This window comes from Lontra canadensis, unplaced genomic scaffold (genome assembly GCF_010015895.1).
Source record: "Lontra canadensis isolate GAN:19392208 unplaced genomic scaffold, GSC_riverotter_1.0 scaffold27, whole genome shotgun sequence".
Lineage (NCBI taxonomy): Eukaryota > Metazoa > Chordata > Mammalia > Carnivora > Mustelidae > Lontra > Lontra canadensis.
The window spans coordinates 1535530-1550849 of record NW_022631021.1 but is presented as its reverse complement, the minus strand read 5'-3'; the positions used below and the strand labels follow the sequence as shown (position 1 = coordinate 1550849).

At 41.3% G+C, this 15320-nt stretch overlaps 2 protein-coding genes across 11 annotated transcripts in view; one reads left to right on the top strand and one right to left on the bottom strand.

Annotated features, from left to right (window-relative positions):
* The window catches only part of MAPK14 (mitogen-activated protein kinase 14), a 74993-nt gene extending 62305 nt beyond the window's left edge, over positions 1-12688 (bottom strand). The window contains exons 1-2 of one of the 4 annotated variants that reach the window (XM_032864340.1): positions 12615-12682; positions 12183-12265 (exon numbers count right to left, since the gene is read on the bottom strand). Coding sequence is in view for 3 of the 4 variants with exons in the window: in XM_032864338.1 (XP_032720229.1) it covers positions 12183-12298 (116 nt within the window). In the remaining variant the exon portion in view is untranslated. Of the gene's footprint in view, positions 1-4403; positions 4509-12182 lie in introns of those variants that run through there. The other 3 variants (XM_032864338.1, XM_032864337.1, XM_032864339.1) reach the window with 3 other exon arrangements.
* Positions 12689-12834: 146 nt separating this feature from the next.
* SLC26A8 (solute carrier family 26 member 8) overlaps positions 12835-15320 on the top strand; it is a 78960-nt gene continuing 76474 nt past the window's right edge. For 3 of the 7 annotated variants that reach the window (XM_032864331.1, XM_032864334.1, XM_032864330.1), the window contains exon 1: positions 12835-12932. Coding sequence is in view for 3 of the 7 variants with exons in the window: in XM_032864334.1 (XP_032720225.1) it covers positions 12902-12932 (31 nt within the window). In the remaining 4 variants the exon portion in view is untranslated. Of the gene's footprint in view, positions 12933-14730; positions 14900-15177; positions 15184-15320 lie in introns of those variants that run through there. The other 4 variants (XM_032864326.1, XM_032864333.1, XM_032864329.1 and 1 more) reach the window with 4 other exon arrangements.

Genomic DNA, 15320 nt, shown 5'->3' with positions numbered 1-15320 from the left:
TTGCTTGCTGCTCCAATTAAAAGGCTTTTACAATAATCATGTTCATAGGCTTCATATCCAGAAAAAAAGCCCCCTACAAACATATCCTATAAACATGACTACAGATGCATATAACAGGTATTACTATGTCTTCAAAATCTTTGGTTTGCATAGTCTGTGACTCTCCATCTTATATGACATACACATATATTTTACAGTAACACTTAGTGTATTATTACTAAATAATAAATTACCCCCAAGTTTGGTGGCTTCAACAAGATTTATTATCTCACAGTTTCTGTGAGTCAGGAACTGGGGAGCCGGATAGTTGAGTGGTTCTGGCTCAGAGTCTCTCAGGAGGATGCAGTCCAGATACTGGCCTTCGCTACAGTCATTTGAAAGCCCAACTGAGGCTGGAAGATCCGCTTCTAGGATGGCTGTCTTACACGGCTTTGGCAGGCCCCAGTTCTTCATATGTGGGCTTCTCTGTAAGGCTGCTTCTGAGTCTTCTCAACAGAGCTGTCCCTAAGGCAGTGGTTCTCAACAGAGGGCAGTTCCCCCCCAAGGGGTACCTGACAATGTCTGAGTCATTTTTGGCTGCTACACTTGGAGTGTGTGGAGTGGGCACTGGCATCTAGTGGATAAAGGCCAGGGTTACTGCTAAACATCCTTCACAACAAAGAATTATCTGGTCCAAAATGTCAATAGTGCTGAGGTTGAAAAACTGCTCTAGAGAAAATGATTTCAGAGAAATATTCAGAGAAAGAGCAAGATAGGGGCCATATATCTTTTATGACCTACCCTCAGAATCACATTCCATGTTTACGACCACATTCCGTATATTAGAGAAGCAAGTACCACCTTCACTGAAGGTGAGGATTATTAGCTCCACCTCTTTAAAGGAGACGTATCTAATAATTTATGGTCATATTTTTAAAACTTTGCAACATGCTTTTGTTGTTGTTTTAAACAAAATACTGAAATTTTCAAGATATTTCACTTACTTTTAGGAATGCTATTTAAGAATCTTTTTACTGCTCTGGAAAAATCACTGGAATTCCATTTAACAAAGCTACTTTTGCTTCCTAGTGAATGGTCTCTGCAGTATTTTGATGACCTAATCTCAAAAAATTCTATTAAGCATAAACATATGCAGTCTGATACAGAGAAAAATAAACTAGTAGTCAAAAGACTTGAGTTCTAGTTTTGGTTCTGGCACTTCCTAGCAATGTTCTGGGGCAAAGCTTCTATAAGCCTGTTTCCAAATAAATAAAATGGGTGTGTCACCAGCTCTGCTTATCTCACAATGCTGTTTTGAGGCTTAAATAAAATAATTATGTGACAGTACTTTATGAACTGTAAAAGGCAGGTAGTTTTAGGTGTTCTAGGTTGAAATAACATGCTATTATAAAATAGTTTCATGACAGCTTCTAGCATGGGGTTTACCACACAGTAGATTCTCAATATATATATTTAGATCTATTACTCTCAAATTTGAAGTTGAGTAAACCTCTGAAATGACAGTAAAATAGGGAAAGTAAAATACAATTGAGGGACCAAATCCTTGATCATTTGTTTTCATGCTATGGATAACGAACATGTAGTTTCTACAACTTAAAATGTACAATAAAATTATTCAGCAATTATTAGGCAGGATCTAAGACTATAATCAGCAACATAATGTAGCCAATACTTTATAAACAGTGAATTTAAAAAAAAAATCCCTTTATTATTTGTTTCCAAATCCAAACTCTGAGGAAGAGCAGAAGCTATAGGTGATCTGCATATCCTCAGAATCTAGCCCAGGGCCTGGAACATAATTCAAGATTAATAAGTATATACCAAAGCAGATAGTTCTTGACCTCAAGGAACAGTGAAGTCTCACTGGAGACTCAGAATAAACAGACACTCACATAAACAAATTACTGAAGACTTTTAAAAGCAATACATTTGCTTCCTCTAATCCATTCTATACACTCCAGTCAGATCAGTTTTAAAAACACTTTTCCTCAATACTTTAAAAACCCAAGAAATTTTAACAGCTTTCCACGGCCTAGGAAAATGCAGTGCCTTAGCCCTACTCCATGGGTACTTCTTCATTTCTGGGTGTAGGATCTAAGCATCTGTATTTAAAAACTCCACACTGATTCTGAAGAACAACCAGAGTAAGAACCACAACTGGGTTCAAGCTACCTGAAATATTCAGGCCAGTAGATCTTATAACTAATTCTCTTAGTTGTGTTTTCTCCTGGTCCCTAAAATATGTTCCCTTTCCTCTTCTCCAAATATTATCCACCTTTCAAAATAACCTTCAAATGATTTTTTTTTTCCATGAAACCATTCTAACTACTATAGCCCACAATGCTCCACATCTCTACACACATCAATACCTTTATATACATACAGTTCACTTCGATTTTATGTCTATTTCTTTGTTTATTTGTTTGTTTTAATAGGCTCCATGGCAGGGCTTGAACTCATGACCCTGAGATCAAGATCTGAGCTGAGACTGAGAGCCGGTTGCTTAACCAACTGAGCCACCCAGGTGCCCCTTTTGTCTATTTCTTTTAACACTGATAGGCATTTAACACTGATGGATGACCAACATATTTTCTTCACTACGTTAAATCTAAAGCACAGGCAAATACATATACACACACATTTCAAATTTTCCAAAATCATGTTGCCTTAACAAAGTTACAGAAAGTTACAGAAATCTTCAAGTAATTGGCTTGTTCCCTCATTGTAATTTTCATGACCACTGTCATTCATCAGTGCTAATGAAAGCTTTCTTCAAATATCACACCTTCACAACTCTAAGCCTGAATCATACAAGTTTATAACATCAATCTATTCCCAGGGTAATTAGTGCTACATCTGAGATCATCCTCAAACAATGTTAAGAAAAATAACCAAGGAAAAGCATGAAACATGGTCTCAATAGACCTTAAAACCAAAGGGTTAGATATTCTTGAGATAAGGTTTAGAAATACAAATTTGGACACACAATGTATGAACAAAGCCCCTGCTGAGACTGTATCATATGATGAACTGTGCCTGAGTGGCACAGTTGGTTAAGCGTCTGACTCTTCGTTTTGGCTCAGGTAATGATCTCAGGGTCTGGGGATCAAGCCCTGAATTAGGCTCTGTGCTCAGCATGGAGTCTGCTTGAGACACTCTCTCTTTCTCTCTGCCCCCCTCCTGCTCATGCTGTATCTGTCTGTCCCTCTCTCTCTCTCTTTAGGGTTTAATAAAACCTAAAAAAAAAAAAAAAAAAAAAAGAAGAAGGAAGAAGAAGAAGAAGAAGAAGAAGAAGAAGAAGAAGAAAAAGAATATGCACAGAAAGTATTGTTTTTCTATCTTTCTGCTAGTGGAAGGTTCAAGTTATCCTATCTAGGTTTTCCTCAGAGCCAATCGACCCAAATACATAGGGTTATAAAAGTAGTTCTCGACAAGGGTGATTTTGTCCCCAGGGGACATATGGCAATGTCTAGAGACATTTTTGGTTGTCTCAACTGGAGGTTGCTCCTGACATCTAGCAAGGAGGGTACAAGGATACTTCTAAATATCCTATAATCCACAAGATAGTCAGCCACCCCCAAACAATTATCCCACCAAAATGTCAGTAAGTTGAGTAACCCTAGGTTATATTATATTTGGAACTTGATAGATGTTCATAATACTTACTGTTTTCTTAATTTGCTATTTTCCCTTTTTGCTCCCTTTAGCATTGATACCATTTAACTTACGGAGATTGCTAATTTCAAAGCAGATCATTCAAAGCATAAGGCACATAACATCTAGTACACATAACATTCTGTTCCTAAACTAGGAACAAAAAAATGAAGCAAGATAAACTTAAAATGTCAAATGAAAAAATTATTATAAGTTTATGAATATAAGATGCCAACATCAATATTTCACTTCAGTTTAATACAAAAATCATTAAGAAGCTGAAGAAGATAACTAAGATTTTCCCAGCATTTGGTTGCCTGGAGAAGAAAACATAAATAGAAACTTATTATGCAAAAGTCTAAGTTCGAGAAGGCTCAAGCTAGATAAAGCCCTATATGGATTTGACAGAAGGTGGGGGGAGAAATACCTTTTGGGGGATATTAAGAATAATGCAATTATTTCTATAAGTAAAGTTACATCTACTACAAGGATGATGAAATATAAGAAAGAATTCAATATACACTTGCGTAAATCAGACACTTCAAGCTGAGTGTCACAGGACAGACTAAGGGCACGATTAAGGGCACTTAATTTGTAGGTGAAGAAGACTATCTCAGCAGAGACACCGCCCCAAGTGGAATTATAGGTCTGGGTTAAGGCTCTAAAGGACCCTTACCCTGACAGTCCCCTGTTTCCCCTAACACATAGCCTTCGTGAACCCTGGGCAGATCAAAAGAAGAAGTTCTGACCTGTTGTGGGCACATGCTGATGTCATCACTTTCTAGATCTGAATCACCAGTTGGGAAGGCTTCTGTGACACAGATTTCCAACATATATCCTTGCACAGGGTTTCCCTAGATATAAAGTAACCAGTGTCACTAGTCAAGGGAGACAAAAGAATCTAAAAGAAAATTTCAAAGGAAGCCATTAGAAACATAAAGGTGGATGTGAAATGGCAACTTAAGTGAAAGAATGCAGAAAAGAAAGCTACAAAGAGATTACTTACAAAGTAATCTCTGAGGAAACAAGGTAACATGTCCCTAGACTGATACTTTTGAAAGCAGTCACCCTTTCTGCCTTTTTATTTTTGTAAACATAACATCTAGTAGTGCTTAACACAGGCAATACTGAATTAATGAACTTAAGAAAACAAAGAGGACAACTTGTATGCTTTTTGCCTTTTTTTTTTTTTTTAACATAGTTGTGTTGTGTGATGCCTCCATGTGGGACCATAAGCTTGGAAAAGCATACTTGTGGGTAGACTGAGAGTAAGACACACATACATACCTCCTTCATGTCACAGGCATAGTGATAATACCACCAAGGCCTAGAGCTTTTGAGGAAAACAAGGAAATCTATAACATCATACAAAGTAACAGGAGCCAACGTGTTCAGGGTCTAAAGTTACTCAGACAGCAGCTAGACAAAATAAACATTTGTTCTATTACCTTTTTGTTATGTTACCATGGGAATCTGTGTTCAGGAACACTTATTTTCCCCAACTAGATGACAGAGCAGTAAAAGGGGGAGAGTTTTCATGAAAGAGGAGAGAAACATGTGTATCTATAAAGGCAGGTAAGACAATAAACCCTATAAGATTTTATAGGGTCACGTATGTGTAGAATTGTTTAATCATAACTTATTCAAGTTAACAGAAAAGCCCTTGGGGCCTCACAGCCAAAACATCAGTAACAGGTAACAATAATCAGACCTCTACTAAAATTACTATAATGGGGTAAGGTGGAGGAATATAAAGCAGATATAGGGTCAAATAAAACACAAAATAAATGAGATCTTAAATGCTGAAAGAAGGTAAAAATGTCTTTCAAAATATGACCCAATTGTAAGAAAAAACCTAGAAGCCCAAAGAAGTTAGAAAACGTTCAACCTGCCAGCAGGCTAATCTTCTTTTGTCAGCAGAAGTCTAGAGCTAATCTCTTCGCTCCCTTCCTTTTGGCAACAGAAACCTGAAAAAGTGAAGTAAGCCCATGTTATTTAAAGAGCTGGACTGGAATACCCTGAATTTCTAGGGCCCAACAGAAGTACCAGCTCTAGTATTCTGAGCCTTCTGGAATGAGAGTTGTGCACATGGGTTGGGGCTGTGCACCATGATTCATCAGACTCCCCCATTCTACCCTAAACTACAATTAGCACCTCCAATGGGTAGGGAATAGAACTGAAAAAATAAGAGACCCCAAAGAGGAGTTATCTGTTAAAACATAAATTAGATCATGTGTCTCTCCTCTGGTCATAACCCTCCATGGCCTCCCTCTCGCCCAGAGTAAAAGGCAAGTTCTTAGGAAAGCAAGGCCCTTTAGATCCCTGCACATTTGCAGCCCCTCCACCCTCTTCTACTACTATTTGGCCCCTGGATCATTCATTGCTGGCCAGACTGGTCTCCTAGCTATCCTAGAGAAAGAGGCCTTTGCCTTGAGGCCTTTGCACCTCCTGATCCCTTAGCCTGGAATGTTCTTCCCTCCCGACCCAAGTCCAACCCATGCTCTACATCACCTCCAGCAGGTCTTTGCTCAGCTATCACTCCATCACTGAGGCCTACCGTGACTAAAAGAGCCCGCTTAAAAGGACAACACAGCCATCCCAGTATTCCCTCTCCTTTCCTTTCTTCATTTTCCCCATAGCAACAATCGCCTGACATACTATAAATTTTATTTATTACCTATTTCCACTTTCATCCCCCTTAGAATATAGCTTCTTATGGGCAGAAATTTTCATCTGTTCTTACTCCATCTCCAAGACCTGAAGAATGATTCATACATAGTAGGTGCTCCAAGTATCCATATAACACACAGTCCTGTCAAGGACATTAGCATGAATCCCTCTTTCTCTCCATTTGCTTTCACAATTTTTACAATACTCCAAAGTTCAGATAGTGGTACTGAAATAACCATTTGTCCAAAACCAAAACTCAGGGGTCATCCTAGGCTGCTCTTTTCTGTATTCTTTCTCCCCTGACCTTCAGCCTAGGAGTCATGTCAAAAATCCAAGACCTATTTGTCAAAACTGCAGAATTTACAAACCACCATTTTCCTCTTTGCTATAATAAACTCTTAACAGGCTGAAATGCTAGAAACTGGTTTGCTTTATAAATTTTTAACACACAAGCAATTTATGGAAACCCTGTGCAAAGACAAACTTCTAATATTGAAAGCTTTATTTACATAAAAATTAAAAAAAAAAAAACCCTCAAGTTTAAAGAGGTTTTTTTGTTTGTTTTTGTTTTTGGGTTTTTTTGTCCTGAAGAAATACGTGCATGACTTCCAAGTACATGGTGACCGTGATACAAAAATCCCTAGGTTCCCTAAGCCAGGAAACCCACTTTACAATGAGGTTTTTACTGAGCATTATAGTAAGGATACCTCTTGTACAGGAACAAATCAATAACAAATTTCACAGGAAAGAGCAAAAATCTAATGTATTTTCAAAGGCCTGGAGAGGCAATTTTTTTCTATTAGTATTCTCTACTTACATAACACAAACATGTACAGATAGTACCAACTTTACAACATGTACACTGAAGAATTTCAAACCAACATGATTCATAAATTCAGAAATTAAATATTTGCACTGCCTAATAATTACTGGGGAAAAAATGTGATCTGGGCAATGAGTTCATTTTTTGGTCTATCAATTCTGAGGAAGAGGTATACTTTAACAAGTTAAGTCACTACCCCTCAGATTAGCTAGGCAATGACGCTGGTGGGATTGGTTCTGTACAGTCATAGCTCTATTGCAAGTGACCCAGCAACCCCTTTCTTCACAAAAAGAGGGATAAATGCAAACAGCACAAAAGAAGGTACTATCGCACAAACTCAACAGCCTGTATATAGAGAAAAGACAACTTCTAAAATGTTGAAACCCCAGAACCAAATCCAAAGTACCACTGGCAAGTAAGCCATTCCTTCTAGAAATGAGTACAATTCTTCTTCTACATAACTGGGTTAATAACAGAGAATTAGTAAAGACTGAATGATGATGCTTTCAATGAAAATACTTTATAGTGTAAAATCCCATAAAAATGCCAATTTATACTAAAATGAGAATAATCTAGCCCAGTGAATTCTTCCACCTTTGAATCCAAAGCTTCAGGGGTTCAGCACCATCTGCAAAATTGCCCAAGCAAGTTCATGAAAGAGTCAACATACAAATCATCTCTAAAGCTGAGTTAGAGGGAAATTAAAAAAAAGAGTACTCTTCAGTATCAAGAAATTAAACTGGCAGAACTGAAAAGCCAGAGGTTCAGAATACCCTTATTTTAAAATGGGAGCCAGTAGAAAAGTATCAGTAAGAAAATGGGATTTGATAAATAAAATATGACTTCATAACAAATCTGAGGGGTTTTTTTTTAAAAGATTTTATTTATTTACTTGACAGAGAGAGAGAACACAAGTAGGCAGAGAGACAGGCAGAGAGAGAGGGGGAAGCAGGCTCCCTGCTGAGCAGAGAGTCTGATGTGGGGCTCCATCTCAGGACCTTGAGATCATGACCTGAGCAGAAGGCAGAGGCTTTAACCCACTTAAGCCACCCAGGCGCCCCAAATCTGAGTTCTTTTTTAAGAATCTTTTATATCGGGGGTGCCTGGGTGGCTCAGCCTTTAAGCGTCTGCCTTCACCTCAGGTCATGATTTTAGGGTCCTGGGATTGAGCCCCACATCGGGCTCCCTGCTTGGTGGGAAGCCTGCTTCTCCCTCTCCCAGTTCCCCTTCTTGTGTTCCTGCACTCACTATCTCTCTGTCAAATAAATAAATAAAATGTTTTTAAAAATCTTTATATATCAATAATATAAGTATTTGTTATTAGATTTAAATATTTATTTGTTAGTACTGGTGACATGCAGCCAATCACCTTGCCTTTGGTTACAAAGAAAAGCAAATGGGAAGAAAGATCAGTACGGGCCTATTATCGCCACTAGAAAAATAAAGGGCAAGCCTCTCTTACTGATCAGGAGTCAAGAAAGCCATCTTTGCATAGTCAACAATGATGTTTTTTCATTTATCTGTGCCCTGGCTCATCCCAAAAGAAAAAAAAAAAGATTTAAAACTGTAAATGGCTATTAACACTAAAACTTAGCTTTGTTTATTTATATTACATTTACGTATATACAGTCTTATTACACAAAGCATTTAGGAAGCTGGATTTGATTTCTTAGTAAATTTTGCCATCCTCTTGCTAAAAATCGTGTATATGCTTTATATACTGATGATAAATATAAACTACACAGCAAAATGCCTAGAATATAGTAAGCAATCCATAAAATATAGTTATTATTAGCATTAGGCTATGAGCTTGAGGAGGGAATGGATTATCTCATTCTGTCTTGCTCAGCGCTCTAGCTCAGGAAACCTAGCCCGTTATCTAGTCCATAGCCGGTACTCAATACTGTAGAATAAACAAATGACTATGATTTAAGAGTAATTCTCAACTCTCACCTCTTTTATGGCGACCAGGGCCCCACCTCCTCTAATCAACAGCAAGGGTCTGGAAAAACCATACCCAGAGGAAAGGCATTTAAGTTCCTCTTTGTATTTCCTTAAATTCACCACAAAGAGTCCCCCTCTTCTGTCCCAAAACCAAAAAAATCAATGCTTTGCAACAAAGTATTCTTAAACAATACTTTTGCTTCATTTCCCCTCACAGACAATGCACAAAGTTCCTTAAAACTGCAAGACTTATTTAGTTCCCTTTACCCCTTAAAAAGGAAAGGCATATTTATAAAACCTTATTGATTCTCAATTTCCAGTCTGATTCCTCAATCTTGGATTCATAGTTGGTTATCATACAGGATGCTATTTGCTTTTCTACCGTATACTTAGAACAAATTAAAATAACGAAAATAGGCTTAATATTTAAAAACTTAAGTTATACATCAAAGCATATCACACTTTGGAACAATCAAATTAGGAAACTGACACCTATTTCAGTGAGGTTGCATTCCTTAAAATGCTTTCAGAGATTCTTTTTTGGAACAGACTTCGGATCCAGTTCTACAAGTCACACAAGAAATTCAGTCATTACTTTATAGCTACAACTCCTATTTGACCTAAAACAGTATGGACCAATCTGAATGCCTAATCTTTTTCACCAGACTTGAGTACAAGTTCTCTAAATTATTTTAATTCAGTTTGATTGTGTTATTTCCTAAAATCAAATCTGTTCTCAAAGGATGATAATAGTAAAAAATAACAGAGGCTCCAGAATGGATACTAAGAGAAATTTAAAAGGGGGGGGGGGGACAGTTTTCTGCAATACCCAAAAAACTAATTGAAAGAACAACTTCAAATAATTCTGAATGAGATACCACTTAATTGTAAATCTGAATTCCAGTATTTCCAATCCAAAGTCAGTTACGTTTACAGTCAATTGTCACATAATATCAGATGTATTTTCCTCCATCATTATACTATAGGTTACAATTTAAATCCCTTAACAGAATTACTACTAAAAAAAAAAAAGACATAAGAAACTGAACAGTGGTTGTCTCTGAGGAAAGGAATAGCATGGTTGGAGAACAAGAAGGAAAGGATACCTTTCATTAAATATCCTTTTATGCCTTTTGAATTTTATACAATGTGAACACATGACCTATTTTTAAAAATCTGTTTGGCAAAATTACTTCCAAGTGTCAGATACTGCTGGCTTCTGTAAGCCACAAAAGTATAGTACTAAAGAAATGTAAAGGTCATTTTAATGACACTTCACTGTAAATCTGAATCTTCAGTTGCAGTGTAGAGTTATTCATACCAACAGCAGGAAAACCTTACAAGCATTTCTTTTCAAGTTCACTAAACTCCCCAGAGTTGAGTTATTCTGCTGTATCATTTTATTAAAGTTTAAATATCATTGGAAACAAAAACCTGGTACTACAAAAATTAATGTCAACTGAAGAATGAAAAATAAAGGTAAAAAAGTAAGCTATCAAAGGAGCAATGATCTAAATAAATCTTTGAAAATTTGCCAATCAATCACGCACACATATATACACATCTATAGTAAAATGTCGCAAATTCCCTTAAAATCTTAAATGCCATTTATAAAAAAAAAAATGGAGATGTCAAGCATGGAGCCATCAGCAACATTAACTCACACAGCTTGAACTAGAAGACGCAACATGATCTGTTTCCTGACACAATTGCATAATCTCAATTACCCAGAAGATTCTACCAAACAGGAAATTCATGATGTGACTTCAAGAAACACAGGAATTATAAAGATTAACACATCCAAAAGTCTGGAATTTGTTCCAAAACAAAAAAATAATTTTATAGAGCCCTTTTCAAATGATGCATGCACATGAATACATGAATTAGTCTCAAATCAGTAACTCTCAAGTTACAGTAAATCTAAAATCGAGTGTGTAATACCTAAATTAGTGAAATATTTCAGATCCAGAAATTTTATGGTATCAGTTTAATTTAAAACACCCAGTGTGATTTAAAGATGAGACGTGTCTCTCTCTGCCTTCCTTTGCTATAGACTATTCCTTCCTTTGCTATATAGATCTTTACGAAACCCATCGTGTACCTCAGGCTACAAATGCAGATAAGTTCCCTGCAAACTCTCTCAGGGACTTAAAAAAAAAAAATACTCAATATTCACAAGATGTACTGCAATTTAAAAATATTTACAATACATCCCAGCATTGTTAGTAACTTCTTGCTCTTGAGCGCGTCCAACGGATCTGAATCTCGCTTGCTCCAAAGGGGAAAATTGTTTTGCCAAACAATACTTAAATGAGCAGTGGTATGTGACTAATCAGTGAGGCCGCCAGCTTCTCAAGCTGCAGTGTTCTTGCAGGCACTACCACCCACCCCCACTCTGCAAAAAGGAAATACGCTTTCAACCGAATCGGAAACACACCACTCAAGCTGGCACTGTGCTGGCCGAGATAAAGTCGGTATTTTAGGTTCCACGGGTCGGTGCTAATGCAAGTGCGAATTCAAAACGAATGCTTCTCAAAATGAGATTTCGAAAGAGGTTTGGAAAAAAAAAAAAAAAAACCCGGACAGAACGCCCTTCGTCGTCGTCAGTTTTGTTCAGACAACCGCAGTCTCCTGGTCGAGCTTTGCCCTTCTGCTTCTCCCTGCAGCTACCCGGGCTTGTCTGCTTTGAGGGCGGGCTTTGGCGCCCAAAGTGGACGCACCTCCCGAGAGGATCTTGCTGCTGGATGCTGGCAGGGAGACCCCCGAAGAGGCACCCCAGCCCCCGTGCCTGCCCCCGGAGCAGCAACCCCCACAAGAAGGGCTTGCGCAAGGTGCGAGCCGGGGCCGAGCTCCAGCACCACAACACACCGTGGACCTGCATCCTGCACACAGCTGACCGCCTACCTGGGGGTGCAGAGTGAGGGGTGCAAGGGGTACAGAGAGTGCAGGACAGGGGTCCAAGAGGCAGCGGTGCCCTCCCCCAAGGAAAATTCCTGCCGCTTGGTGCATCGCTGAGCTATGGGGGCAGGCCTGGCTCTGGGGTATTAAGGGCCACTCAGCCCACCGCAGACCCAAGCCCGGTGACACTCACCACACGGAGCCATAGGCACCAGAGCCCACCGGGGAGAGATTCTGGTAACGCTCGGGCACCTCCCAGATTGTCTTGTTCAGCTCCTGCCGGTAGAACGTGGGCCTCTCCTGAGACATCTTCCAGCGGCGGCCGCGGGGCTAGGAGGTGGCCCTGAGGGGCCCCGCCTGCGCCCGCTCCCGCTCCCCGGCCCTCGTCGCCCGCCCGACCGGGCGGGGACCTGGAGGTGGCTGTCGGCGCAGGTGCGGCAGACGCGACCCCGCCGACTCCCGCGCGCGCGGCCCCTGTCAGCCGCAGCTGCTGGACGCGCCTCAGCGACGGGAGCGAGCCCGGCTAAGGGCAGGAGCACGCTCCGGAGCTCAAGGCTGCTCCCACCACGCTCTCCCTGCACCCTCTCCCAGACCAGGCCGACTCCCGGCTGCGCCGCGGGACTACCGCTCCAGCTGCAGCGCCCGCTGAGGTTCCAGTGGTCGCCGTTCCAGAGCCAGCGAACAGGAGCCTCTTGCCGTACTCTCGCGAGAGCAGCTCCCGGGACTCTCCGCGAGCCGAGATTTTACCCAATATGGAACCTGCCCACGGGAGGGGGTCGACGACGGGAGAGGTTGGGAGGAGCACTTCTCGCGAGAAAAGAGCAACAGCTGGACACCAGAGGCAAGAACTAACTCACCCGGACTTAAGGGCGCGAAGGCGGACCCGGGAAGGAAGGGATAAGTTGGCAATGTATGCCGCGTGCGCCCCACCGTGGTCGGCGGGGTAAGTGCCTGGCTCCGTTGTAGAAAGCGACAGTGACTAATAGGGTGTCGGGAAAAGAGCCAAAAGATCTTTGAACTGCCTGTAGTCACCAGCAGCCAAGCATCTGCTAAGCAGAACACCCAATTTCCAAGAAATATTTACATTAAAAAAAGGAAGATTCTGGCCAGAAAGCCGTTGTATTCCATCTGCTCAAGGACATACGGCTTAATCTTCGGAATTGTGACGAACTCTATCCCAAAAGCAAATATTAGTTCTGCATTAAGGCTGAGGTTTTCCATCCAAACTCTCATAGCGGTTCTTAAACTTTTATGTGCAGAAGAATCACTTTAGATGTTTAAAAATGCAAAGTCTCAGGATCCACAGGGGGTCCGTGACAGGCTCCAAGAATGCGAATTTTTACAAAATGCCCCAGGTAGTTCTGATTAAGGAAAGTCTCCGGTATCTCCCTTTGAAAGGGGTTTTGAAACATTACTCAGAGGGTTTGAAACTGATTTCTGCTCTGAAGCTTCCAGTGAAGACGATTTTAAGCATTTGATTCATGTCTCTCAGATTAAGAAGGAGAGCAAGGCAGAGTGGTCTTCTGGCAGTGTCACATCAGCCTAGTCGATTGACCTTTCTTAGACCTTCGTTCTAGTTCTGGAAAAATAATTCCTGCAAAAATAATTTCTGCCTTACATTCCCACCTAATAGGGTCATTTATAAAGCTGAACAAAATAAGTGTGACTGGGCAAGGTACTATAACCACATACCTACCCCCACTTATAAGCTTGTCACAATCTCTCTTAGAAATAACTGGGTCCAAGCCAGGACACTTCTCAACACTTACCATGATTATTCTCTTTAGTGTTACACATCCCTTGGAGTGCTCTGATTTTGCCTATCTTGTCCCAGCATCTTGCACAGTGCCTGGAACATAACTGGTACACCATAAATATTTATTGGACTAATTATGAATAATGACCATGATCTCAGTTTAGGAGGTAGTGCAGGATCCTCAGTTCTCCTTGAGGAAAAACAAAAACCAGAATCATGGATGATTCATGGAAAGCTTTTCTTTGGGGGATTCAGTGTGGCTTAGCCTGGATTCTCTTGCCTATGAAGACATCCTGCTTGAAAATGTTCCAAAATGCGGGTTAGGGAGCTTTCCAAGAAGTAATGAAGGTTGAAGGAGGAAGTAAGAGCAAGAAATATGACTGTGATATGGCAGGTAGGAGTGGGGAATCAAGGTAATGAGTGCATTGATAGAAGGGAGGAAACTTGGCAGCAGGAATCCTAAGGAATTCATAAAATTATCCAAAAAATTGGGATAGTGAGGTGAGTGACTGAAAGGGCAAAGATGAAGTAAGCAGTACATTCAGTCACTCATTCAACAATTACGTACTGAATACCTACTGGGTGCCAGGCACTTCTACTAATTAAATCAATTCAAAAACAGAGGCAGTTGCTTACATGAAATTTACAATTTATTGACCTCTTACTATATCCACATTGTTTATGCACTGATAATACAGCAGTTAGAGATAAAAATCCCTGCCTTATGGGGGTGACAATCTACAAAAAGGAAGGACTAAGTAAAGTGAACGCGTTAGACACTAATACAGTAATCGAGCAGGTGTAAAACCGCTCTGGGCCAAGCAGGACTACAGGGCATAGTTAGAGACAGTGACAGGGACTGAATCAACTTCAGAAGGTTAAAGGGCGGGGCTCTAGGGGGGAGCGCAGCAAGAGACCTGGGCAGAAGAGCGTCCTTCATAGGAGGAGCCAACTTGTGGACAGAGAGCTAAGGTTGGAAACCTGAATGACCTTCTAGCCTCCAGTTTCCTCCTTCTTCTTCTGACCTAACGAGGTCGTAGGGTGACTTAAGTGAATGACTGTAAGTGAAGTGCAGGGCACAAGGCCTGCTTTCTAGAAGGCCCCCAGCCAAGAGCAGTCAAACCCCAAAGCAAGTGGAGGCCTGGGTGGCACAGGTGAGGGGGCTTCCCCAGCCCGGGAACCCAGCCCCCCCCCAACCCTCCTCTCCCGGCTCCCTACTGCAACTGCCCGTGCTCCGGTTCCTCGCCCCATCTCTGGTCCCCCGCCCGCCAGAACCCCCGCGAGTTCGGCCGCAACGGCTCGGGAACGGCCGGCGTCCGCGTCTACAGCGCCGCCAGCCGGGTAGGAGCAGCGTCCAACCCCAGCGCCAGCACTCGCGCCACGCTCCGGGAACCAGGTGGAGTCGCTGCCGGGAGCTGCAAGGGGCCGAGAGCCGCAGGTTTGAGCAGGACTCGGGCGTCCGGGTGCCGAGCACCAGGTCGTTATCCTTCGAAGTCCCCGGGCGGGGGCTGCGTCCGTCACTCGCCGAGTCGAGCCCCGTCGCCGGCGTTCAATCAATATTTGCGAAATGAATGA